Genomic DNA, 27,512 nt, shown 5'->3' on the forward strand with positions numbered 1-27,512 from the left:
TACATGTGTGACGCTTACCACGTGCCAGGTCTGTGCAGGGAGCCTCTGTGTGTGTGATACATGTGTGACGCTCCCCACGTGCCAGGTCTGTGCAGGGAGCCTCTGCGTGTGTGATACATGTGTGACGCTCACCACGTGCCAGGTCTGTGCAGGGAGCCTCTGCGTGTGTGATACATGTGTGACACTCACCACGTGCCAGGACTGTGCAGGGAGCCTCTGCGTGTGTGATACATGTGTGACTCTCACCACGTGTCAGGTCTGTGCAGGGAGCCTCTGCGTGTGTGATACATGTGTGACGCTCACCACGTGCCAGGTCTGTGCAGGGAGCCTCTGCGTGTATGTGATACATGTGTGACGCTCATTACGTGCCAGGTCTGTGCAGGGAGCCTCTGTGTGTGTGATACATGTGTGACGCTTACCACGTGCCAGGTCTGTGCAGGGAGCCTCTGCGTGTGTGATACATGTGTGACGCTCACCACGTGCCAGTTCTGTGCAGGGAGCCTCTGCGTGTGTGATACATGTGTGACGCTCACCACGTGCCAGGTCTGTACAGGGAGCCTCTGTGTGTGTGATACATGTGTGACGCTCACCACGTGCCAGGTCTGTGCAGGGAGTCTCTGCGTGTGTGTGATACATGTGTGACGCTCACCACGTGCCAGGTCTGTGCAGGGAGCCTCTGCGTGTGTGATACATGTGTGACGCTCACCACATGCCAGGTCTGTGCAGGGAGCCTCTGCGTGTGTGATACATGTGTGACGCTCACCACGTGCCAGGTCTGTGCAGGGAGCCTCTGCGTGTGTGATACATGTGTGACACTCACCACGTGCCAGGTCTGTGCAGGGAGCCTCTGCGTGTGTGATACATGTATGACGCTGACCACGTGCCAGGTCTGTGCAGGGAGCCTCTGCGTGTGTGATACATGTGTGGTGCTCACCGCGTGCCAGGTCTGTGCAGGGAGCCTCTGCGTGTGTGATACATGTGTGGTGCTCACCACGTGTCAGGTCTGTGCAGGGATCCTCTGCGTGTGTGTGATACATGTGTGACGCTCACCACGTGCCAGGTCTGTGCAGGGAGCCTCTGCGTGTGTGATACATGTGTGATGCTCACCACGTGCCAGGTCTGTGCAGGGAGCCTCTGCGTGTGTGATACATGTGTGACGCTTACCACGTGCCAGGACTGTGCAGGGAGCCTCTGCGTGTGTGTGATACATGTGTGACGCTCACCACGTGCCAGGTATGTGCAGGGAGCCTCTGCGTGTGTGTGATACATGTGTGACGCTTACCACGTGCCAGGTCTGTGCAGGGAGCCTCTGCGTGTGTGATACATGTGTGACGCTCATCACGTGCCAGGCCTGTGCAGGGAGCCTCTGCGTGTGTGATACATGTGTGATGCTCACCACGTGCCAGGTCTGTGCAGGGAGCCTCTGCGTGTGTGATACATGTGTGACGCTCACCACGTGCCAGGACTGTGCAGGGAGCCTCTGCGTGTGTGTGATACATGTGTGACGCTCACCACGTGCCAGGTCTGTGCAGGGAGCCTCTGCGTGTGTGATACATGTGTGACGCTCACCACGTGCCAGGTCTGTGCAGGGAGCCTCTGCGTGTGTGATACATGTGTGATGCTCACCACGTGCCAGGTCTGTGCAGGGAGCCTCTGCGTGTTTGTGATACATGTGTGACGCTCACCACATGCCAGGTCTGTGCAGGGAGCCTCTGCGTGTGTGATACATGTGTGACGCTCACCACGTGCCAGGTCTGTGCAGGGAGCCTCTGCGTGTGTGTGATACATGTGTGACACTCACCACGTGCCAGGTCTGTGCAGGGAGCCTCTGCGTGTGTGATACATGTGTGACGCTCACCACGTGCCAGGTCTGTGCAGGGGGCCTCTGCGTGTGTGTGATACATGTGTGACGCTCATCATGTGCCAGGTCTGTGCAGGGAGCATCTGCGTGTGTGTGATACATGTGTGACGCTCACCACGTGCCAGGTCTGTGCAGGGAGCCTCTGCGTGTGTGATACATGTGTGACGCTCACCACGTGCCAGGTCTGTGCAGGGAGCCTCTGCGTGTGTGATACATGTGTGACGCTCACCACGTGCCAGGTCTGTGCAGGGAGCCTCTGCGTGTGTGTGATACATGTGTGACGCTCACCACGTGCCAGGTCTGTGCAGGGAGCCTCTGCGTGTGTGATACATGTGTGACGCTCACCACGTGCCAGGTCTGTGCAGGGAGCCTCTGCGTGTGTGATACATGTGTGACACTCACCACGTGCCAGGTCTGTGCAGGGAGCCTCTGCGTGTGTGATACATGTATGACGCTGACCACGTGCCAGGTCTGTGCAGGGAGCCTCTGCGTGTGTGATACATGTGTGGTGCTTACCACGAGCCAGGTCTGTGCAGGGAGCCTCTGCGTGTGTGATACATGTGTGGTGCTCACCACGTGTCAGGTCTGTGCAGGGATCCTCTGCGTGTGTGTGATACATGTGTGACGCTCACCACGTGCCAGGTCTGTGCAGGGAGCTTCTGCGTGTGTGATACATGTGTGACACTCATCAGGTGCCAGGTCTGTGCAGGGAGCCTCTGCGTGTGTGATACATGTGTGACACTCACCACGTGCCAGGTCTGTGCAGGGAGCCTCTGCGTGTGTGATACATGTGTGGTGCTCACCACGTGCCAGGTCTGTGCAGGGAGCCTCTGCGTGTGTGATACATGTGTGGTGCTCACCACGTGTCAGGTCTGTGCAGGGATCCTCTGCGTGTGTGTGATACATGTGAGACGCTCACCACGTGCCAGGTCTGTGCAGGGAGCCTCTGCGTGTGTGATACATGTGTGACGCTCACCACGTGCCAGGTCTGTGCAGGGGGCCTCTGCGTGTGTGTGATACATGTGTGACGCTCACCACGTGCCAGGTCTGTGCAGGGAGCTCTGCGTGTGTGTGATACATGTGTGACGCTCACCACGTGCCAGGTCTGTGCAGGGAGCCTCTGCGTGTGTGTGATACATGTGTGACGCTCACCACGTGCCAGGTCTGTGCAGGGAGCCTCTGCGTGTGTGATACATGTGTGACGCTCACCACGTGCCAGGTCTGTGCAGGTAGCCTCTGCGTGTGTGACACATGTGTGACGCTCACCACGTGCCAGGTCTGTGCAGGGAGCCTCTGTGTGTGTGACACATGTGTGACGCTCACCACGTGCCAGGTCTGTGCAGGGAGCCTCTGCGTGTGTGACACATGTGTGACGCTCACCACGTGCCAGGTCTGTGCAGGGAGCCTCTGCGTGTGTGATACATGTGTGACGCTCACCACGTGCCAGGTCTGTGCAGGGAGCCTCTGCGTGTGTGTGATACATGTGTGACGCTCACCACGTGCCAGGTCTGTGCAGGGAGCCTCTGCGTGTGTGATACATGTGTGACGCTCACCACGTGTCAGGTCTGTGCAGGGAGCCTCTGCGTGTGTGTGATACATGTGTGACGCTCACCACGTGCCATGTCTGTGCAGGGAACCTCTGTTTGTGTGATACATGTGTGACGCTCACCACGTGCCAGGTCTGTGCAGGGATCCTCTGCGTGTGTGATACATGTGTGACGCTTACCACGTGCCAGGTCTGTGCAGGGAGCCTCTGTGTGTGTGATACATGTGTGACGCTCCCCACGTGCCAGGTCTGTGCAGGGAGCCTCTGCGTGTGTGATACATGTGTGACGCTCACCACGTGCCAGGTCTGTGCAGGGAGCCTCTGCGTGTGTGATACATGTGTGACACTCACCACGTGCCAGGACTGTGCAGGGAGCCTCTGCGTGTGTGATACATGTGTGACTCTCACCACGTGTCAGGTCTGTGCAGGGAGCCTCTGCGTGTGTGATACATGTGTGACGCTCACCACGTGCCAGGTCTGTGCAGGGAGCCTCTGCGTGTGTGTGATACATGTGTGGCGCTCACCACGTGCCAGATCTGTGCAGGGAGCCTCTGCGTGTGTGATACATGTGTGACGCTGACCACATGCCAGGTCTGTGCAGGGAGCCTCAGCGTGTGTGTGATACATGTGTGACGCTCACCACGTGCCGGGTCTGTGCAGGGAGCCTCTGCGTGTGTGATACATGTGTGACGCTCACCACGTTCCAGGTCTGTGCAGGGAGCCTCTGCGTGTGTGATACATGTGTGACACTCAGCACGTGCCAGGTCTGTGCAGGGAACCTCTGCGTGTGTGTGATACATGTGTGACACTCACCACGTGCCAGGTCTGTGCAGGGAGCCTCTGCGTGTGTGATACATGTGTGACGCTTACCACGTGCCAGGTCTGTGCAGGGAACCTCTGCGTGTGTGTGATACATGTGTGACACTCAGCACGTGCCAGGTCTGTGCAGGGAGGCTCTGTGTGTGTGATACATGTGTGACGCTTATCACGTGCCATGTCTGTGCAGGGAGCCTCTGCGTGTGTGATACATGTGTGACGCTCACCACGTGCCAGGTCTGTGCAGGGAACCTCTGCGTGTGTGTGATACATGTGTGACACTTACCACGTGCCAGGTCTGTGCAGGGAGCCTCTGCGTGTGTGTGATACATGTGTGACACTCACCAGGTGCCAGGTCTGTGCAGGGAGCCTCTGCGTGTGTGATACATGAGTGACGCTCACCACGTGACAGGTCTGTGCAGGGAGCCTCTGCGTGTGTGATACATGTGTGACGCTCACCACGTACCAGGTCTGTGCAGGGAGCCTCTGCGTGTGTGACACATGTGTGACGCTCACCACGTGCCAGGTCTGTGCAGGAAGCCTCTGCGTGTGTGATACATGTGTGACGCTCACCACGTGCCAGGTCTGTGCAGGGAGCCTCTGCGTGTGTGATACATGTGTGATGCTCACCACGTGCCAGGTCTGTGCAGGGAGCCTCTGCGTGTGTGATACATGTGTGACGCTCACCACGTGCCAGGTCTGTGCAGGGAGCCTCTGCGTGTGTGATACATGTGTGACTCTCACCATGTGCCAGGTCTGTGCAGGGAGCCTCTGCGTGTGTGATACATGTGTGATGCTCACCACGTGTCAGGTCTGTGCAGGGAGCCTCTGCGTGTGTGATACATGTGTGACGCTCACCACGTGCCAGGTCTGTGCAGGGAACCTCTGCGTGTGTGTGATACATGTGTGACACTTACCACGTGCCAGGTCTGTGCAGGGAGCCTCTGCGTGTGTGTGATACATGTGTGACACTCACCAGGTGCCAGGTCTGTGCAGGGAGCCTCTGCGTGTGTGATACATGAGTGACGCTCACCACGTGACAGGTCTGTGCAGGGAGCCTCTGCGTGTGTGATACATGTGTGACGCTCACCACGTACCAGGTCTGTGCAGGGAGCCTCTGCGTGTGTGACACATGTGTGACGCTCACCACGTGCCAGGTCTGTGCAGGAAGCCTCTGCGTGTGTGATACATGTGTGACGCTCACCACGTGCCAGGTCTGTGCAGGGAGCCTCTGCGTGTGTGATACATGTGTGATGCTCACCACGTGCCAGGTCTGTGCAGGGAGCCTCTGCGTGTGTGATACATGTGTGACGCTCACCACGTGCCAGGTCTGTGCAGGGAGCCTCTGCGTGTGTGATACATGTGTGACTCTCACCATGTGCCAGGTCTGTGCAGGGAGCCTCTGCGTGTGTGATACATGTGTGATGCTCACCACGTGTCAGGTCTGTGCAGGGAGCCTCTGCGTGTGTGATACATGTGTGATGCTCACCACGTGCCAGGTCTGTGCAGGGAGCCTCTGTGTGTGTGATACATGTGTGACGCTCACCACGTGCCAGGTCTGTGCAGGGAGCCTCTGCGTGTGTGTGATACATGTGTGACACTCACCACGTGCCAGGTCTGTGCAGGGAGCCTCTGCGTGTGTGATACATGTGTGACGCTCACCACGTGCCAGGTCTGTGCAGGGGGCCTCTGCGTGTGTGTGATACATGTGTGACGCTCATCATGTGCCAGGTCTGTGCAGGGAGCCTCTTCGTGTGTGTGATACATGTGTGACGCTCACCACGTGCCAGGTCTGTGCAGGGAGCCTCTGCGTGTGTGATACATGTGTGACGCTCACCACGTGCCAGGTCTGTGCAGGGAGCCTCTGCGTGTGTGATACATGTGTGACGCTCACCACGTGCCAGGTCTGTGCAGGGAGCCTCTGCGTGTGTGATACATGTGTGACACTCACCACGTGCCAGGTCTGTGCAGGGAGCCTCTGCGTGTGTGATACATGTATGACGCTGACCACGTGCCAGGTCTGTGCAGGGAGCCTCTGAGTGTGTGATACATGTGTGGTGCTCACCACGTGCCAGGTCTGTGCAGGGAGCCTCTGCGTGTGTGATACATGTGTGGTGCTCACCACGTGTCAGGTCTGTGCAGGGATCCTCTGCGTGTGTGTGATACATGTGTGACGCTCACTACGTGCCAGGTCTGTGCAGGGAGCCTCTGCGTGTGTGATACATGTGTGACACTCATCAGGTGCCAGGTCTGTGCAGGGAGCCTCTGCGTGTGTGTGATACATGTGTGACACTCACCACGTGCCAGGTCTGTGCAGGGAGCCTCTGCGTGTGTGATACATGTGTGGTGCTCACCACGTGCCAGGTCTGTGCAGGGAGCCTCTGCGTGTGTGATACATGTGTGGTGCTCACCACGTGTCAGGTCTGTGCAGGGATCCTCTGCGTGTGTGTGATACATGTGAGACGCTCACCACGTGCCAGGTCTGTGCAGGGAGCCTCTGCGTGTGTGATACATGTGTGACGCTCACCACGTGCCAGGTCTGTGCAGGGGGCCTCTGCGTGTGTGTGATACATGTGTGACGCTCACCACGTGCCAGGTCTGTGCAGGGAGCTCTGCGTGTGTGTGATACATGTGTGACGCTCACCACGTGCCAGGTCTGTGCAGGGAGCCTCTGCGTGTGTGTGATACATGTGTGACGCTCACCACGTGCCAGGTCTCTGCAGGGAGCCTCTGCGTGTGTGATACATGTGTGACGCTCACCACGTGCCAGGTCTGTGCAGGTAGCCTCTGCGTGTGTGACACATGTGTGACGCTCACCACGTGCCAGGTCTGTGCAGGGAGCCTCTGTGTGTGTGACACATGTGTGACGCTCACCACGTGCCAGGTCTGTGCAGGGAGCCTCTGCGTGTGTGACACATGTGTGATGCTCACCACGTGCCAGGTCTGTGCAGGGAGCCTCTGCGTGTGTGATACATGTGTGACGCTCACCACGTGCCAGGTCTGTGCAGGGAGCCTCTGCGTGTGTGTGATACATGTGTGACGCTCACCACGTGCCAGGTCTGTGCAGGGAGTCTCTGCGTGTGTGATACATGTGTGACGCTCACCACGTGTCAGGTCTGTGCAGGGAGCCTCTGCGTGTGTGTGATACATGTGTGACGCTCACCACGTGCCATGTCTGTGCAGGGAACCTCTGTTTGTGTGATACATGTGTGACGCTCACCACGTGCCAGGTCTGTGCAGGGATCCTCTGCGTGTGTGATACATGTGTGACGCTTACCACGTGCCAGGTCTGTGCAGGGAGCCTCTGTGTGTGTGATACATGTGTGACGCTCACCACGTGCCAGGTCTGTGCAGGGAGCCTCTGCGTGTGTGATACATGTGTGACGCTCACCACGTGCCAGGTCTGTGCAGGGAGCCTCTGCATGTGTGATACATGTGTGACACTCACCACGTGCCAGGACTGTGCAGGGAGCCTCTGCGTGTGTGATACATGTGTGACTCTCACCACGTGTCAGGTCTGTGCAGGGAGCCTCTGTGTGTGTGATACATGTGTGACGCTCACTACGTGTCAGGTCTGTGCAGGGAGCCTCTGCGTGTGTGATACATGTGTGACGCTCACAACGTGTCAGGTCTGTGCAGGGAGCCTCTGCGTGTGTGATACATGTGTGACGCTCACCACGTGCCAGGTCTGTGCAGGGAGCCTCTGCGTGTGTGTGATACATGTGTGACGCTCACCACGTGCCAGGTCTGTGCAGGGAGCCTCTGCGTGTGTGATACATGTGTGATGCTGACCACATGCCAGGTCTGTGCAGGGAGCCTCAGCGTGTGTGTGATACATGTGTGACGCTCACCACGTGCCGGGTCTGTGCAGGGAGCCTCTGCGTGTGTGATACATGTGTGACGCTCACCACGTTCCAGGTCTGTGCAGGGAGCCTCTGCGTGTGTGATACATGTGTGACACTCAGCACGTGCCAGGTCTGTGCAGGGAACCTCTACGTGTGTGTGATACATGTGTGACACTCACCACGTGCCAGGTCTGTGCAGGGAGCCTCTGCGTGTGTGATACATGTGTGACGCTTACCACGTGCCAGGTCTGTGCAGGGAACCTCTGCGTGTGTGTGATACATGTGTGACACTCAGCACGTGCCAGGTCTGTGCAGGGAGGCTCTGTGTGTGTGATACATGTGTGACGCTCATCACGTGCCATGTCTGTGCAGGGAGCCTCTGCGTGTGTGATACATGTGTGACGCTCACCACGTGCCAGGTCTGTGCAGGGAACCTCTGCGTGTGTGTGATACATGTGTGACACTTACCACGTGCCAGGTCTGTGCAGGGAGCCTCTGCGTGTGTGTGATACATGTGTGACGCTCACCACGTGACAGGTCTGTGTAGGGAGCCTCTGCGTGTGTGATACATGTGTGACGCTCACCACGTACCAGGTCTGTGCAGGGAGCCTCTGCGTGTGTGTGATACATGTGTGACGCTCACCACGTGCCAGGTCTGTGCAGGGAGCCTCTGCGTGTGTGACACATGTGTGACGCTCACCACGTGCCAGGTCTGTGCAGGAAGCCTCTGCGTGTGTGATACATGTGTGACGCTCACCACGTGCCAGGTCTGTGCAGGGAGCCTCTGCGTGTGTGATACATGTGTGACACTCAGCACGTGCCAGGTCTGTGCAGGGAGCCTCTGCGTGTGTGATACATGTGTGACGCTCACCACGTGCCAGGTCTGTGCAGGAAGCCTCTGCGTGTGTGATACATGTGTGACACTCAGCACGTGCCAGGTCTGTGCAGGGAGGCTCTGTGTGTGTGATACATGTGTGACGCTCATCACGTGCCATGTCTGTGCAGGGAGCCTCTGCGTGTGTGATACATGTGTGACGCTCACCACGTGCCAGGTCTGTGCAGGGAACCTCTGCGTGTGTGTGATACATGTGTGACACTTACCACGTGCCAGGTCTGTGCAGGGAGCCTCTGCGTGTGTGTGATACATGTGTGACGCTCACCACGTGACAGGTCTGTGCAGGGAGCCTCTGCGTGTGTGATACATGTGTGACGCTCACCACGTACCAGGTCTGTGCAGGGAGCCTCTGCGTGTGTGTGATACATGTGTGACGCTCACCACGTGCCAGGTCTGTGCAGGGAGCCTCTGCGTGTGTGACACATGTGTGACGCTCACCACGTGCCAGGTCTGTGCAGGAAGCCTCTGCGTGTGTGATACATGTGTGACGCTCACCACGTGCCAGGTCTGTGCAGGGAGCCTCTGCGTGTGTGATACATGTGTGATGCTCACCACGTGCCAGGTCTGTGCAGGGAGCCCCTGCGTGTGTGATACATGTGTGACGCTCACCACGTGCCAGGTCTGTGCAGGGAGCCTCTGCGTGTGTGATACATGTGTGACTCTCACCATGTGCCAGGTCTGTGCAGGGAGCCTCTGTGTGTGATACATGTGTGACACTCACCACGTGACAGGTCTGTGCAGGGAGCCTCTGCGTGTGTGTGTGATACATGTGTGACGCTCACCACGTGCCAGGTCTCTGCAGGGAGCCTCTGCGTGTGTGTGATACATGTGTGACGCTCACCACGTGCCAGGTCTGTACAGGGAGCCTCTGCCTGTGTGATACATGTGTGACGCTCACCATGTGCCAGGTCCGTGCAGGGAGCCTCTGCGTGTGTGATACATGTGTGACGCTCACCACGTGCCAGGTCTGTGCAGGGAGCCTCTGCGTGTGTGTGATACATGTGTGACACTCATCAAGTGCCAGGTCTGTGCAGGGAGCCTCTGCGTGTGTTATATATGTGTGACGCTCACCACGTGCCAGGACTGTGCAGGGAGTCTCTGCGTGTGTGTGATACATGTGTGACGCTCTCCACGTGCCCGGTCTGTTCAGGGAGCCTCTGCGTGTGTGTGATACATGTGTGACGCTCACCACGTGCCAGGTCTGTGCAGGGAGCCTATGCGTGTGTGTGATACATGTATGACGCTCACCACGTGCCAGGTCTGTGCAGGGAGCCTCTGCGTGTGTGATACATGTGTGACGCTCACCACGTGCCAGGTCTGTGCAGGGAGCCTCTGCGTGTTGGTGATACATGTGTGACACTCACCACGTGCCAGGCCTGTGCAGGGAGCCTATGCGTGTGTGATACATGTGTGACGCTCACCACGTGCCAGGTCTGTGCAGGGAGCCTCTGCGTGTGTGATACATGTGTGACGCTCACCACGTGCCAGGTCTGTGCAGGGAGCCTCTGCGTGTGTGATACATGTGTGACTCTCACCATGTGCCAGGTCTGTGCAGGGAGCCTCTGTGTGTGTGATACATGTGTGACTCTCACCACGTGCCAGGTCTGTGCAGGGAGCCTCTGCGTGTGTTATACATGTGTGACGCTCACCACGTGCCAGGACTGTGCAGGGAGTCTCTGCGTGTGTGTGTGATACATGTGTGACACTCACCAAGTGCCAGGTCTGTGCAGGGAGCCTCTGCGTGTTTGATACATGTGTGGTGCTCACCAAGTGTCAGGTCTGTGCAGGGATCCTCTGCGTGTGTGTGATACATGTGAGACGCTCACCACGTGCCAGGTCTGTGCAGGGAGCCTCTGCGTGTGTGATACATGTGTGACGCTCACCACGTGCCAGGTCTGTGCAGGGGGCCTCTGCGTGTGTGTGATACATGTGTGACGCTCACCACGTGCCAGGTCTGTGCAGGGAGCTCTGCGTGTGTGTGATACATGTGTGACGCTCACCACGTGCCAGGTCTGTGCAGGGAGCCTCTGCGTGTGTGTGATACATGTGTGACGCTCACCACGTGCCAGGTCTGTGCAGGGAGCCTCTGCGTGTGTGATACATGTGTGACGCTCACCACGTGCCAGGTCTGTGCAGGGAGCCTCTGCGTGTGTGACACATGTGTGATGCTCACCACGTGCCAGGTCTGTGCAGGGAGCCTCAGTGTGTGTGACACATGTGTGATGCTCACCACGTGCCAGGTCTGTGCAGGGAGCCTCTGCGTGTGTGACACATGTGTGACGCTCACCACGTGCCAGGTCTGTGCAGGGAGCCTCTGCGTGTGTGATACATGTGTGACGCTCACCACGTGTCAGGTCTGTGCAGGGAGCCTCTGCGTGTGTGTGATACATGTGTGACGCTCACCACGTGCCAGGTCTGTGCAGGGATCCTCTGCGTGTGTGATACATGTGTGACGCTTACCACGTGCCAGGTCTGTGCAGGGAGCCTCTGTGTGTGTGATACATGTGTGACGCTCACCACGTGCCAGGTCTGTGCAGGGAGCCTCTGTGTGTGTGATACATGTGTGACGCTCACCATGTGCCAGGTCTGTGCAGGGAGCCTCTGCGTGTGTGATACATGTGTGACGCTCACCACGTGCCAGGTCTGTGCAGGGAGCCTCTGCGTGTGTGATACATGTGTGACACTCACCACGTGCCAGGACTGTGCAGGGAGCCTCTGCGTGTGTGATACATGTGTGACTCTCACCACGTGTCAGGTCTGTGCAGGGAGCCTCTGTGTGTGTGATACATGTGTGACGCTCACTACGTGTCAGGTCTGTGCAGGGAGCCTCTGCGTGTGTGATATATGTGTGACGCTCACAACGTGTCAGGTCTGTGCAGGGAGCCTCTGCGTGTGTGATACATGTGTGACGCTCACCACGTGCCAGGTCTGTGCAGGGAGCCTCTGCGTGTGTGTGATACATGTGTGACGCTCACCACGTGCCTGGTCTGTGCAGGGAGCCTCTGCGTGTGTGATACATGTGTGACGCTGACCACTTGCCAGGTCTGTGCAGGGAGCCTCAGCGTGTGTGTGATACATGTGTGACGCTCACCACGTGCCTGGTCTGTGCAGGGAGCCTCTGCGTGTGTGATACATGTGTGACGCTCACCACGTGCCAGGTCTGTGCAGGGAGCCTCTGCGTGTGTGATACATGTGTGACACTCAGCACGTGCCAGGTCTGTGCAGGGAACCTCTGCGTGTGTGTGATACATGTGTGACACTCACCACATGCCAGGTCTGTGCAGGGAGCCTCTGCGTGTGTGATACATGTGTGAAGCTTACCACGTGCCAGGTCTGTGCAGGGAGCCTCTGCGTGTGTGATACATGTGTGACGCTCACCACTTGCCAGGTCTGTGCAGGGAACCTCTGCGTGTGTGTGATACATGTGTGACGCTCACCACGTGCCAGGTCTGTGCAGGGAGCCTCTGCGTGTGTGTGATACATGTGTGACACTCACCAGGTGCCAGGTCTGTGCAGGGAGCCTCTGCGTGTGTGATACATGAGTGACGCTCACCACGTGCCAGGTCTGTGCAGGGAGCCTCTGCGTGTGTGATACATGTGTGACACTCAGCACGTGCCAGGTCTGTGCAGGGAACCTCTGCGTGTGTGTGATACATGTGTGACACTCACCACGTGCCAGGTCTGTGCAGGGAGCCTCTGCGTGTGTGATACATGTGTGAAGCTTACCACGTGCCAGGTCTGTGCAGGGAGCCTCTGCGTGTGTGATACATGTGTGACGCTCACCACGTGCCAGGTCTGTGCAGGGAACCTCTGCGTGTGTGTGATACATGTGTGACACTCACCACGTGCCAGGTCTGTGCAGGGAGCCTCTGCGTGTGTGTGATACATGTGTGACACTCACCAGGTGCCAGGTCTGTGCAGGGAGCCTCTGCGTGTGTGATACATGAGTGACGCTCACCACGTGACAGGTCTGTGCAGGAAGCCTCTGCGTGTGTGATACATGTGTGACGCTCACCACGTACCAGGTCTGTGCAGGGAGCCTCTGCGTGTGTGATACATGTGTGACGCTCACCACGTGCCAGGACTGTGCAGGGAGCCTCTGCGTGTGTGATACATGTGTGACGCTCACCACGTGCCAGGCCTGTGCAGGGAGCCTCTGCGTGTGTGATACATGTGTGACGCTCACCACGTGCCTGGTCTGTGCAGGGAGCCTATGCGTGTGTGATACATGTGTGACACTCACCACGTGCCAGGCCTGTGCAGGGAGCCTATGCACGTGTGATACATGTGTGACGCTCACCACGTGCCAGGTCTGTGCAGGGAGCCTATGCGTGTGTGTGATACATGTGTGACGCTCACCACGTGCCAGGTCAGTGCAGGGAGCCTATGCGTGTGTGTGATACATGTATGACGCTCACCACGTGCCAGGTCTGTGCAGGGAGCCTCTGCGTGTGTGATACATGTGTGACGCTCACCACGTGCCAGGTCTGTGCAGGGAGCCTCTGCGTGTGTGTGATGCATGTGTGACACTCACCACGTGCCAGGCCTGTGCAGGGAGCCTATGCGTGTGTGATACATGTGTGACGCTCACCACGTGCCAGGTCTGTGCAGGGAGCCTCTGCGTGTGTGATACATGTGTGACGCTCACCACGTGCCAGGTCTGTGCAGGGAGCCTCTGCGTGTGTGTGATACATGTGTGACTCTCACCACGTGCCAGGTCTGTGCAGGGAGCCTCTGTGTGTGTGATACATGTGTGACTCTCACCACGTGCCAGGTCTGTGCAGGGAGCCTCTGTGTGTGTGATACATGTGTGACACTCACCACGTGACAGGTCTGTGCAGGGAGCCTCTGCGTGTGTGTGATACATGTGTGACGCTCACCACGTGCCAGGTCTGTACAGGGAGCCTCTGCGTGTGTGTGATACATGTGTGACGCTCACCACGTGCCAGGTCTGTGCAGGGAGCCTCTGCGTGTGTGTGATACATGTGTGACGCTCACCACGTGCCAGGTCTGTGCAGGGAGCCTCTGTGTGTGTGATACATGTGTGACGCTCACCACGTGCCAGGTCTGTGCAGGGAGCCTCTGTGTGTGTGATACATGTGTGACGCTCACCACGTGCCAGGTCTGTGCAGGGAGCCTCTGCGTGTGTGATACATGTGTGACTCTCACCACGTGCCAGGTCTGTGCAGGGAGCCTCTGTGTGTGTGATACATGTGTGACACTCACCACGTGACAGGTCTGTGCAGGGAGCCTCTGCGTGTGTGATACATGTGTGACGCTCACCACGTGCCAGGTCTGTGCAGGGAGCCTCTGTGTGTGTGATACATGAGTGACGCTCACCACGTGCCAGGTCTGTGCAGGGAGCCTCTGCGTGTGTGATACATGTGTGACGCTCACCACGTGCCAGTTCTGCGCAAGGAGCCTCTGCGTGTGTCATACATGTGTGACGCTCACCACGTGCAAGGACTGTGCAGGGAGCCTCTGCATGTGTGATACATGTGTGACGCTCACCACGTGCCAGGTCTGTGCAGGGAGCCTCTGCATGTGTGATACATGTGTGACGCTCACCACGTGTCAGGTCTGTGCAGGGAGCCTCTGCGTGTGTGTGATACATGTGTGACGCTCACCACGTGCCAGGTCTGTGCAGGGAGCCTTTGCGTGTGTGATACATGTGTGACACTCACCACGTGCCAGGTCTGTGCAGGGAGCCTCTGTGTGTGTTATACATGTGTGACGCTCACCACGTGCCAGGTCTGTGCAGGCAGCCTCTGCGTGTGTGATACATGTGTGACGCTCACCACGTGCTAGGTCTGTGCAGGGAGCCTCTGTGTGTGTGTGTGTGTGATACATGTGTGATGCTCATCACGTGCCAGGTCTGCGCAGGGAGCCTCTGCGTGTGTGTGATACATGTGTGATGCTCATCACGTGCCAGGTCTGCGCAGGGAGCCTCTGCGTGTGTGTGATACATGTGTGATGCTCACCACGTGCCAGATCTGTGCAGGGAGCCTCTGTGTGTGTGATACATGTGTGACACTCACCACGTGCCAGATCTGTGCAGGGAGCCTCTGCGTGTGTTATACATGTGTGACGCTCACCACGTGCCAGGTCTGTGCAGGGAGCCTCTGCGTGTGTGATACATGTATGACACTCACCACGTGCCAGGTCTGTGCAGGGAGCCTCTGTGTGTGTGTGATACATGTGATGCTCACCACGTGCCAGTACTGTGCAGGGAGCTCTGCGTGTGTGATACATGTGTGACGCTCACCACGTGCCAGGTCTGTGCAGGGAGCCTCTGCGTGTGTGATACATGTGTGACGCTCACTACGTGCCAGGTCTGCGCAAGGAGCCTCTGCGTGTGTGATACATGTGTGGCGCTCACTACGTGCCAGGTCTGTGCAGGGAGCCTCTGCGTGTGTGTGATACATGTGTGACACTGACCACGTGCCAGGTCTGTGCAGGGAGCCTCTGCGTGTGTGTGATACATGTGTGACGCTCACCACGTGCCAGGTCTGTGCAGGGAGCCTCTGCGTGTGTGATACATGTGTGACGCTCACCACGTGCCAGGTCTGCGCAAGGAGCCTCTGCGTGTGTAATACATGTGTGACGCTCACTACGTGCCAGGTCTGTGCAGGGAGTCTCTGCATGTGTGATACATGTGTGACGCTCACTACGTGCCAGGTCTGTGCAGGGAGCCTCTGTGTGTGTTATACATGTGTGACGCTCACCACGTGCCAGGTCTGTGCAGGGAGCCTCTGCGTGTGTGATACATGTGTGACGCTCACCACGTGCTAGGTCTGTGCAGGGAGCCTCTGCGTGTGTGTGATACATGTGTGACGCTCACCACGTGCCAGGTCTGTGCAGGGAGCCTCTGCGTGTGTGATACATGTGTGACCCTCACTACGTGCCAGGTCTGCGCAGGAAGCCTCTGCGTGTGTGTGATACATGTGTGACGCTCACCACGTGCCAGGTCTGCGCAGGGAGCCTCTGCGTGTGTGTGATACATGTGTGACGCTCACCACGTGCCAGGTCTGTGCAGGGAGCCTCTGTGTGTGTGATACATGTGTGACGCTCACCACGTGTCAGGTCTGTGCAGGGAGCCTCTGCGTGTGTGTGATACATGTGTGACTCTCACCACGTGCCAGGTCTGCGCAGGGAGCCTCTGCGTGTGTGTGATACATATGTGACGCTCACCACGTGCCAGATCTGTGCAGGGAGCTCTGCGTGTGTAATACATGTGTGACGCTCACCACGTGCCAGGTCTGTGCAGGGAGCCTCTGCGTGTGTGTGATACATGTGTGACGCTTACCACGTGCCAGGTCTGTGCAGGGAGCCTCTGCGTGTGTGATACATGTGTGACGCTCACCACGTGCCAGTACTGTGCAGGGAGCTCTGCGTGTGTGATACATGTGTGACGCTCACCACATGCCAGGTCTGCGCAGGAAGCCTGTGCGTGTGTGTGATACATGTGTGACGTTCACCACGTGCCAGGTCTGCGCAAGGAGCCTCTGCGTGTGTTATACATGTGTGACGCTCACCACGTGCCAGGTCTGTGCAGGGAGCCTCTGCGTGTGTGATACATGTGTGATGCTCACCACGTGCCAGGTATGTGCAGGGAGCCTATGCGTGTGTGATACATGTGTGACCCTCACCACGTGCCAGGTCTGCGCAAGGAGCCTCTGCGTGTGTTATACATGTGTGACGCTCACCACGTGCCTGGACTGTGCAGGGAGCCTCTGCGTGTGTGTGATACATGTGTGATGCTCACCACGTGCCAGGTATGTGCAGGGAGCCTATGCGTGTGTGATACATGTGTGACCCTCACCACGTGCCAGGTCTGCGCAAGGAGCCTCTGCGTGTGTTATACATGTGTGACACTCACCACGTGCCAGGTCTGTGCAGGAAGTCTCTGCGTGTGTGACACATGTGTGATGCTCACCACATGCCAGGTATGTCCAGGGAGCCTCTGCGTGTGTGTGATACATGTGTGATACTCAAAACGTGCCAGGTATGTGCAGGGGGCCTCTGCGTGTGTGTGATACATGTGTGACACTCACCACGTGCCAGGTCTGTGCAGGGAGCCTCTGCGTGTGTGTGATACATGTGTGACACTCACCACGTGCCAGGTCTGTGCAGGGAGCCTCTGTGTGTATATGATACATGTGTGACGCTCACCACGTGCCAGGCCTGTGCAGGGAGCCTCTGTGTGTGTGTGATACATGTGTGATGCTGACCACGTGCCAGGTCTGTGCAGGGAGCCTCTGCGTGTGTTATACATGTGTGATGCTCACCACGTGCCAGGTCTGTGCAGGGAGTCTCTGCGTGTGTGATACATGTGTGACCCTCACTACGTGCCAGGTCTGCGCAGGAAGCCTCTGCGTGTGTGTGATACATGTGTGACGCTCACCACGTGCCAGGTCTGCGCAAGGAGCCTCTGCGTGTGTTATACATGTGTGACGCTCACCATGTGCCAGGTCTGTGCAGGGAGCCTCTGCGTGTGTGTGATACATGTGTGACGCTCACCACGTGCCAGGTCTGTGCAGGGAGCCTTTGCGTGTGTGATACATGTGTGACGCTCACCACGTGCCAGGTCTGTGCAGGGAGCCTCTGTGTGTGTTATACATGTGTGACGCTCACCACGTGCCAGGTCTGTGCAGGGAGCCTCTGCGTGTGTGTGATACATGTGTGACGCTCACCACGTGCCAGGTCTGTGCAGGGAGCCTCTGCGTGTGTGTGATACATGTGATGCTCACCACGTACCAGGCCTGTGCAGGGAGCCTCTGCCTGTGTGTGATACATGTATGACGCTCACCACGTGCCAGGTCTGTGCAGGGAGCCTCTGCGTGTGTGATACACTTGTGATGCTCACCACGTGCCAGGTCTGTGCAGGGAGCCTCTGCGTGTGTGATACATGTGTGATGCTCAACACATGCCAGGCCTGTGCAGGGAGCCTCTGCGTGTGGGATACATGTGTGACACTCACCACGTGCCAGGTCTGTGCAGGGAGCCTCTGCATGTGTGTGATACATGTGTGACACTCACCACGTGCCAGGTCTGTGCAGGGAGCCTCTGCGTGTGTGTGATACATGTGTGACACTCACCATGTGCCAGGTCTGTGCAGGGAACCTCTGCGTGTGTGTGATACATGTATGACACTCACCACGTGCCAGGTCTGTGCAGGGAGTCTCTGCGTGTGTGTGATACATGTGTGACATTCACCACGTGCCAGGTCTGTGCAGGGAGTCTCTGCGTGTGTGTGATACATGTGTGAAGCTCACCACGTGCCAGGTCTGTGCAGGGGGCCTCTGCGTGTGTGATACATGTGTGACGCTCACCACGTGCCAGGTCTGTGCAGGGAGCCTCTGTGTGTGTGATACATGTGTGACGCTCACCACGTGCCAGGTCTGTGCAGGGAGCCTCTGCGTGTGTGTGATATATGTGTGACGCTCACTACGTGCCAGGTCTGTGCAGGGAACCTCTGCGTGTGTGATACATGTGTGATGCTTACTACGTGCCAGGCCTGTGCAGGGAGCCTCTGTGTGTGTGATACATGTGTGACGCTCACCACGTGCCAGGTCTGTGCTGGGAGCCTCTGCGTGTGTGTGATACATGTGTGACGCTCACCACATGCCATGTCTGTGCAGGGAGCCTCTGCGTGTGATACATGTGTGACGCTAACCACGTGCCAGATCTGTGCAGGGAGCCTCTGCGTGTGTGATACATGTGTGATGCTCACCACGTGCCAGGTCTGTGCAGGGAGCCTCTGCGTGTGTGATACATGTGTGACACTCACCACGTGCCAGGTCTGTGCAGGGAGCCTCTGCGTGTGTGATACATGTGTGATGCTCACCACGTGCCAGGTCTGTGCAGAGAGTTTCTGCGTGTGTGTGATACATGTGTGACACTCACCACGTGCCAGGTCTGTGCAGGGAGCCTCTGCGTGTGTGTGATACATGTGTGACACTCACCATGTGCCAGGTCTGTGCAGGGAACCTCTGCGTGTGTGTGATACATGTGTGACACTCACCACGTGCCAGGTCTGTGCAGGGAGTCTCTGCGTGTGTGTGATACATGTGTGACATTCACCACGTGCCAGGTCTGTGCAGGGAGTCTCTGCGTGTGTGTGATACATGTGTGAAGCTCACCACGTGCCAGGTCTGTGCAGGGGGCCTCTGCGTGTGTGATACATGTGTGACGCTCACCACGTGCCAGGTCTGTGCAGGGAGCCTCTGTGTGTGTGATACATGTGTGACGCTCACCACGTGCCAGGTCTGTGCAGGGAGCCTCTGCGTGTGTGTGATATATGTGTGACGCTCACTACGTGCCAGGTCTGTGCAGGGAACCTCTGCGTGTGTGATACATGTGTGATGCTTACTACGTGCCAGGCCTGTGCAGGGAGCCTCTGTGTGTGTGATACATGTGTGACGCTCACCACGTGCCAGGTCTGTGCTGGGAGCCTCTGCGTGTGTGTGATACATGTGTGACGCTCACCACATGCCATGTCTGTGCAGGGAGCCTCTGCGTGTGATACATGTGTGACGCTAACCACGTGCCAGATCTGTGCAGGGAGCCTCTGCGTGTGTGATACATGTGTGATGCTCACCACGTGCCAGGTCTGTGCAGGGAGCCTCTGCGTGTGTGATACATGTGTGACACTCACCACGTGCCAGGTCTGTGCAGGGAGCCTCTGCGTGTGTGATACATGTGTGATGCTCACCACGTGCCAGGTCTGTGCAGAGAGTTTCTGCGTGTGTGTGATACATGTGTGACACTCACCACGTGCCAGGTCTGTGCAGGGAGCCTCTGCGTGTGTGTTACATGTGTGACGCTCACCACGTGCCAGGTCTATGCAGGGAGCCTCTGTGTGTGTTATACATGTGTGACGCTCACCACGTGCCAGGTCTGTGCAGGGAGCCTCTGCGTGTGTGTGATACATGTGTGACGCTCACCACGTGCCAGGTCTGTGCAGGGAGCCTCTGTGTGTGTTATACATGTGTGACGCTCACCACTTGCCAGGTCTGTGCAGGGAGCCTCTGCGTGTATGATACATGTGTGACGCTCACCACGTGCCAGGTCTGTGCAGGGAGCCTCTGCGTGTGTTATACATGTGTGACGCTCACCACGTGCCAGGTCTGTGCAGGGAGCCTCTGCGTGTGTGTGATACATGTGTGACGCTCACCACGTGCCAGGTCTGTGCAGGGAGCCTCTGTGTGTGTGTGATACATGTGTGACGCTCACCACGTGCCAGGTCTGTGCAGGGAGCCTCTGCGTGTGTGTGATACATGTGTGACACTCACCACGTGCCAGGTCTGTGCAGGGAGCCTATGCGTGTGTGTGATACATGTGTGACGCTCACCACGTGCCAGGTCTGTGCAGGGAGCCTATGCGTGTGTGTGATACATGTGTGACGCTCACCACGTGCCAGGTCTGCGCAGGGAGCCTCTGCGTGTGTGATACATGTGTAACGTTTACACGTGCCAGGTCTGTGCAGGGGGCCTCTGCGTGTGTGATACATGTGTGACGCTCACCACGTGCCAGGTCTGTGCAGGGAGCCTCTGCGTGTGTGTGATACATGTGTGACGCTTACCACGTGCCAGGTCTGTGCAGGGAGCCTCTGCGTGTGTGTGATACATGTGTGACGCTCACCACGTGCCAGGTCTGTGCAGGGAGCCTCTGCGTGTGTGATACATGTGTGACGCTCACCACGTGCCAGGTCTGTGCAGGGAGCCTCTGCGTGTGTGTGATACATGTGTGACGCTCACCACGTGCCAGGTCTGTGCAGGGAGTCTCTGCGTGTGTGTGATACATGTGTGACACTCACCACGTGCCAGGTCTGTGCAGGGAGCCTCTGCGTGTGTGATACATGTGTGATGCTCACCACGTGCCAGGTCTGTGCAGGGAGCCTCTGCGTGTGTGATACATGTGTGACGCTCACCACGTGCCAGGTCTGTGCAGGGAGCCTCTGCGTGTGTGATACATGTGTGACGCTCAGCACGTGCCAGGTCTGTGCAGGGAGCCTCTGCGTGTGTGTGATACATGTGTGACGCTAACCACGTGCCAGGTCTGTGCAGGGAGCCTCTGCGTGTGTTATACATGTGTGACACTCACCACGTGCCAGGTCTGTGCAGGGAGCCTCTGCGTGTGTGTGATACATGTGTGACGCTCACCGTGTGCCAGGTCTGTGCAGGTGTCATACATGCAGGATGCGGCAGTGCCGGGTGACGCATACACACAAACCATGAACACAAACTTGGGCTCCAGTTGCAGTTTCCATAACAGAAAGTGCCCCCTCGTCCCCTTTCACTTCCGTTACATGCCACCTGCCAACCAGCTTTACCATCTCATACCCTCTGCCAACGCTGCTCCGTGCTCTTCAGTCAGTGCTGCTGCCTCAGCCGCCATAACCCTCCGTGCTCCATGTATGTAAAGTGCAGACAGACATATGACATCGCTCCTAGTCTTACCACACACTTCTCACTTGTGTTACATCTCTGGCGCATTGTTGTATAATTGTACATTTACCTTGTGTAGCCGTGGAAACCTGCGTATACAATTACCTGTACGGTGGGAATGCGTTAGAAGCACCACATATGGCCGCAGCGCTGTAACCAGGAGAACCGGGGGTCGGGGATTATTTGCAGATTTACATTTGGTACAATCATGTGATTTATATGTTTTCAGGTGTTCGACCCTCTGAGATTTTCACCTGATAATCCAATCAAGAAACACGCGTACAGCTTCATTCCTTTCTCAGCCGGATCAAGGTATATAACGCTTCTGCACCACTAATCCCAGCATGTGCTCTGGTAGGCCAATAGGGGGGCTATTCAACGCCACCGCAGATTCAACCGCAGGATTTAAAGGGGCCACAATATTATATCCTAATGATTTGTGTTTAATATTGCTTCTGTAACCTAGCGGCAGAAACGGCCACATACGTGTCATAGTCCACTTACCCCAGAGTCCATTACCTGCCGGAGAGCCACATACATGTCATAGTCCACTTACCCCAGAGTCCATTACCTGCCGGAGAGCCACATACATGTCATAGTCCACTTACCCCAGAGTCCATTACCTGCCGGAGAGCCACATACATGTCATAGTCCACTTACCCCAGAGTCCATTACCTGCCGGAGAGCCACATACGTGTCATAGTCCACTTACCCCAGAGTCCATTACCTGCCGGAGAGCCACATACATGTCATAGTCCACTTACCCCAGAGTCCATTACCTGCCGGAGAGCCACATACATGTCATAGTCCACTTACCCCAGAGTCCATTACCTGCCGGAGAGCCACATACGTGTCATAGTCCACTTACCCCAGAGTCCATTACCTGCCGGAGAGCCACATACATGTCATAGTCCACTTACCCCAGAGTCCATTACCTGCCGGAGAGCCACATACATGTCATAGTCCACTTACCCCAGAGTCCATTACCTGCCGGAGAGCCACATACATGTCATAGTCCACTTACCCCAGAGTCCATTACCTGCCGGAGAGCCACATACATGTCATAGTCCACTTACCCCAGAGTCCATTACCTGCCGGAGAGCCACATACATGTCATAGTCCACTTACCCCAGAGTCCATTACCTGCCGGAGAGCCACATAGGTGTCATAGTCCACTTACCCCAGAGTCCATTACCTGCCGGAGAGCCACATACATGTCATAGTCCACTTACCCCAGAGTCCATTACCTGCCGGAGAGCCACATACGTGTCATAGTCCACTTACCCCAGAGTCCATTACCTGCCGGAGAGCCACATACATGTCATAGTCCACTTACCCCAGAGTCCATTACCTGCCAGAGAGCCACATACGTGTCATAGTCCACTTACCCCAGAGTCCATTACCTGCCGGAGAGCCACATACGTGTCATAGTCCACTTACCCCAGAGTCCATTACCTGCCGGAGAGCCACATACATGTCATAGTCCACTTACCCCAGAGTCCATTACCTGCCGGAGAGCCACATACATGTCATAGTCCACTTACCCCAGAGTCCATTACCTGCCAGAGAGCCACATACGTGTCATAGTCCACTTACCCCAGAGTCCATTACCTGCCAGAGAGCCACATACGTGTCATAGTCCACTTACCCCAGAGTCCATTACCTGCCAGAGAGCCTCAGACGTGCCGATGTCGCACCCGGTGGAGCCATTGTTTGCTGCGTCTAAGTCAAAAGGGAAACACGCCTTTATAAAGTAACCGTAATATGATAAAAAGGAAAATGGCGCTTAGCGTATCGCCCAACACTGAAGGAGGGCAGAGTCTGGACTTACATGGTGTATTCTCATGCCATACAATCCCACGCCCCCTATTGTGCACATTGGCATTCTCCTGCTGGTGGCTTGCACAGAACTCTGAGAGCGAGCAGCTGGTCAGCCCCAGCCAATCCCGGCATAGTGTGCATGATTCTCCCAGGAGGGCGTACTGGGCGGTGCCAGACGGTGGTAAGGGGCTGAGTGATGGCGCAGACTTCCTATACACAGTGAGTGGGCTGAGGTGGGGATGGGGTCAGGACGGGAGCGGCGAATAGAGAGGGGATGTGGCTGGACAGACCGTGTGCGTGGCGAATCCAGGGGCAGACTGAGGTGAGCCCGCAAAAACTAGTGAAGCCTTCCACCGCAGAATGGCTCCTGTGAGTGTGCCAGTTTCCCGAACATCGGAACACTGTGGGAAGGATCGAACAATCGATACAACATGAATAAGACCCTTTATGTGCGTACTAGCATTTCATCCAATCACATTGTGAGACTGAGATGTAATAGACACTTTCTACGGGGCAGCAATTCTATCTATTATATAACTGGATTAGTACAATGTTATTTTGGTAACTATTATTATATTTTATTTATCCCCCCAAAAAAAATTCCTTTCTTATTTTCGTGTGGGGTGGGGGGCAGAAACATGTATGACAGTGGGTGCACAATGTATAGTTACGTGCCCCTCTGCCAGGCTTAGTACATCTGCCCATTGATCTGTATTTGGCATTTGTGTTTGTACATAGATTTTATACTGAATATGTGAATTTGTTACTGTCACACCCGGTTCTCTCGTGTATATAACACTTCATGACATTATTCTACTGAGTACATATCGGGTAATGTAACGGTATCATGTGTCGCTAACACAGCCATATCAAACCTTGCGTCTGATTCAGAGTCCGTTGGATCTGCGGCGCATGTAATAGTAGTGATGCTCGGTACCTCGGGGGGCAATGGGACCACCCTTATTGTACGTGGCACATTGCACAAATCTTCAAACACGTGACAATGCCCTAAGAAGTGCGCCTCGCTGTGGATATCACAACATGTGCCCCAATACAAGTGTAGAATGAGACCCAATCTCCGGCACCTCCATAAGGGGCCTATTTATTAAAATTATTTCTCTGACGTCCTAGTGGATGCTGGGGACTCCGTCAGGACCATGGGGAATAGCGGCTCCGCAGGAGACAGGGCACAAAATTTAAAAGTTTGACCACTAGGTGGTGTGTACTGGCTCCTCCCCCTATGACCCTCCTCCAAGCCTCAGTTAGGTTTTTGTGCCCGTCCGAGCAGGGTGCAATCTAGGTGGCTCTCATAAAGAGCTGCTTAGAGTAAAAGTTTTGATAGTTTTATTATTTTCAGTGAGTCCTGCTGGCAACAGGCTCACTGCAACGAGGGACCTAGGGGAGAAGAAGTGAACTCACCTGCGTGCAGGATGGATTTGCTTCTTAGGCTACTGGACACTAGCTCCAGAGGGACGATCACAGGTACAGCCTGGATGGGTCACCGGAGCCGCGCCGCCGACCCCCTTGCAGATGCCGAAGTAAGAAGAGGTCCAGAAACCGGCGGCTGAAGGCTTTTCAGTCTTCATGAGGTAGCGCACAGCACTGCAGCTGTGCGCCATTGCGCTCAGGCACACTTCACACCGGCGGTCACTGAGGGTGCAGGGCGCTGGGGGGGGCGCCCTGGGCAGCAATGTTAATACCTTTCTGGCTAAAAAGAATACATCACATATAGTCCATGAGGCTATATGGATGTATTTCACCCCTGCCAGGTCTCAGAAAAACCGGGAGAAGAGCCCGCCGGAATAGTGGGCGGGGCCTATCTCCTCAGCACACAGCGCCATTTTCCTACACAGCTCCGCTGCTAGGAAGGCTCCCAGGCTCTTCCCTGCACTGCACTACAGAAACAGGGTAAAAAACAGAGAGGGGGGGCATTTTTTGGCGATATTATATATATTTAAGCAGCTATAAGGAAACAACACTTATATAAGGTTGTTCCTATATAATTATAGCGCTTTGGTGTGTGCTGGCAAACTCTCCCTCTGTCTCCCCAAAGGGCTAGTGGGGTCCTGTCTTCTATCAGAGCATTCCCTGTGTGTCTGCTGTGTGTCGGTACGTGTGTGTCGACATGTATGAGGACGATGTTGGTGTGGAGGCGGAGCAATTGCCGGTAATGGTGATGTCACCCCCTAGGGAGTCGACACCGGAATGGATGGCTTTGTTTATGGAATTACGTGATAATGTCAGCACGCTGCAAAAGTCGGTTGACGACATGAGACGACCGGCAAACCAGTTAGTACCTGTACAGGCGTCTCAAACACCGTCAGGGGCTGTAAAACGCCCTTTGCCTCAGTCGGTCGACACAGACCCAGACACGGACACCGAATCTAGTGTCGACGGTGAAGAAACGAACATATTTTCCAGTAGGGCCACACGTTATATGATCACGGCAATGAAGGAGGCTTTGCATATCTCTGATACTGCAAGTACCACAAAAAGGGGTATTATGTGGGGTCTGAAAAAACTACCTGTAGTTTTTCCTGAATCAGAGGAATTGAATGACGTGTGTGATGAAGCGTGGGTTACCCCTGATAAAAAACTGCTAATTTCAAAGAAGTTATTGGCGTTATACCCTTTCCCGCCAGAGGTTAGGGCGCGCTGGGAAACACCCCCTAGGGTGGACAAGGCGCTCACACGTTTATCCAAACAAGTGGCGTTACCGTCTCCTGATACGGCCGCCCTCAAGGATCCAGCTGATAGGAGGCTGGAAAATACTCTAAAAAGTATATACACACATACTGGTGTTATACTGTGACCAGCAATCGCCTCAGCCTGGATGTGCAGTGCTGGGGTGGCTTGGTCGGATTCCCTGACTGAAAATATTGATACCCTGGATAGGGACAGTATTTTATTGACTATAGAGCAATTAAAGGATGCATTCCTTTATATGCGAGATGCACAGAGGGATATCTGCACTCTTGCATCAAGAGTAAGTGCGATGTCCATATCTGCCAGAAGAAGTCTATGGACACGACAGTGGTCAGGCGATGCGGATTCCAAACGGCATATGGAAGTATTGCCGTATAAAGGGGAGGAATTATTTGGGGTCGGTCTATCGGATTTGGTAGCCACGGCAACAGCCGGGAAGTCCACCTTTTTACCTCAAGTCCCCTCCCAGCAGAAAAAGACGCAGTCTTTTCAGTCGCAGTCCTTTCGTTCCAATAAGAACAAGCGAGCAAAAGGACATTCATATTTGCCCCGAGGCAAAGGAAAGGGTAAGAGACTGCAGCAAGCAGCCCCTTCCCAGGAGCAGAAGTCCTCCCCGGCTTCTGCAAAGGCCTCAGCATGACGCTGGGACCTTACAAGCGGACTCAGGGGCGGTGGGGGGTCGCCTCAAGAATTTCAGCGCACAGTGGGCTCACTCGCAGGTGGACCCCTGGATCCTGCAGGTAGTATCTCAGGGTTACAGGTTGGAATTCGAGAAGTCTCCCCCTCGCCGGTTCCTAAAATCTGCTTTGCCAACGTCTCCCTCAGACAGGGCGACGGTATTGGAAGCCATTCACAAGCTGTATTCTCAGCAGGTGATAATCAAGGTACCCCTTCTACAACAGGGAAAGGGGTATTACTCCACGCTATTTGTGGTACCGAAGCCGGACGGCTCGGTAAGACCTATTCTAAATCTGAAATCTCTGAACCTGTACATACAAAGATTCAAGTTCAAGATGGAGTCACTCAGAGCAGTGATAGCGAATCTGGAAGAAGGGGATTTTATGGTGTCCTTGGACATCAAGGATGCTTACCTTCATGTCCCAATTTGCCCTTCACACCAAGGGTACCTCAGGTTCGTGGTACAAAACTGTCATTATCAGTTTCAGACGCTGCCGTTTGGATTGTCCACGGCACCCAGGGTCTTTACCAAGGTAATGGCCGAAATGATGATCCTTCTTCGAAGAGAAGGCGTATTAATTATCCCTTACTTGGACGATCTCCTGATACGGGCAAGATCCAGAGAACAGCTGGAGGTCGGAGTAGCACTAACTCAAGTAGTGCTCCAACAGCACGGGTGGATTCTGAATTTTCCAAAATCCCAACTGATCCCGACGACACGTCTGCTGTTCCTAGGGATGATTCTGGACACTGTTCAGAAAAAGGTATTTCTTCCGGAGGAGAAAGCCAGGGAGTTATCCGAACTCGTCAGGAACCTCCTAAAACCAGGGACAGTGTCTGTGCATCAATGCACAAGAGTCCTGGGAAAAATGGTGGCTTCTTACGAAGCGATTCC

The 27,512-nt window shown here is 55.9% G+C and overlaps 1 protein-coding gene across 2 annotated transcripts in view; it reads left to right on the forward strand.

Annotated features, from left to right (window-relative positions):
- Positions 1 to 27,512, forward strand: part of LOC134957215 (cytochrome P450 4B1-like) — a 243,114-nt gene that overhangs the window by 211,145 nt on the left and 4,457 nt on the right. For both annotated transcript variants that reach the window (XM_063938917.1, XM_063938918.1), the window contains one exon: positions 21,642 to 21,724. In XM_063938917.1, the coding sequence (XP_063794987.1) occupies positions 21,642 to 21,724 (83 nt within the window). The remainder of the gene's footprint in view (positions 1 to 21,641; positions 21,725 to 27,512) is intronic.

This window comes from Pseudophryne corroboree, chromosome 9, assembly GCF_028390025.1.
Source record: "Pseudophryne corroboree isolate aPseCor3 chromosome 9, aPseCor3.hap2, whole genome shotgun sequence".
Taxonomy (NCBI): Eukaryota; Metazoa; Chordata; class Amphibia; order Anura; family Myobatrachidae; genus Pseudophryne; species Pseudophryne corroboree.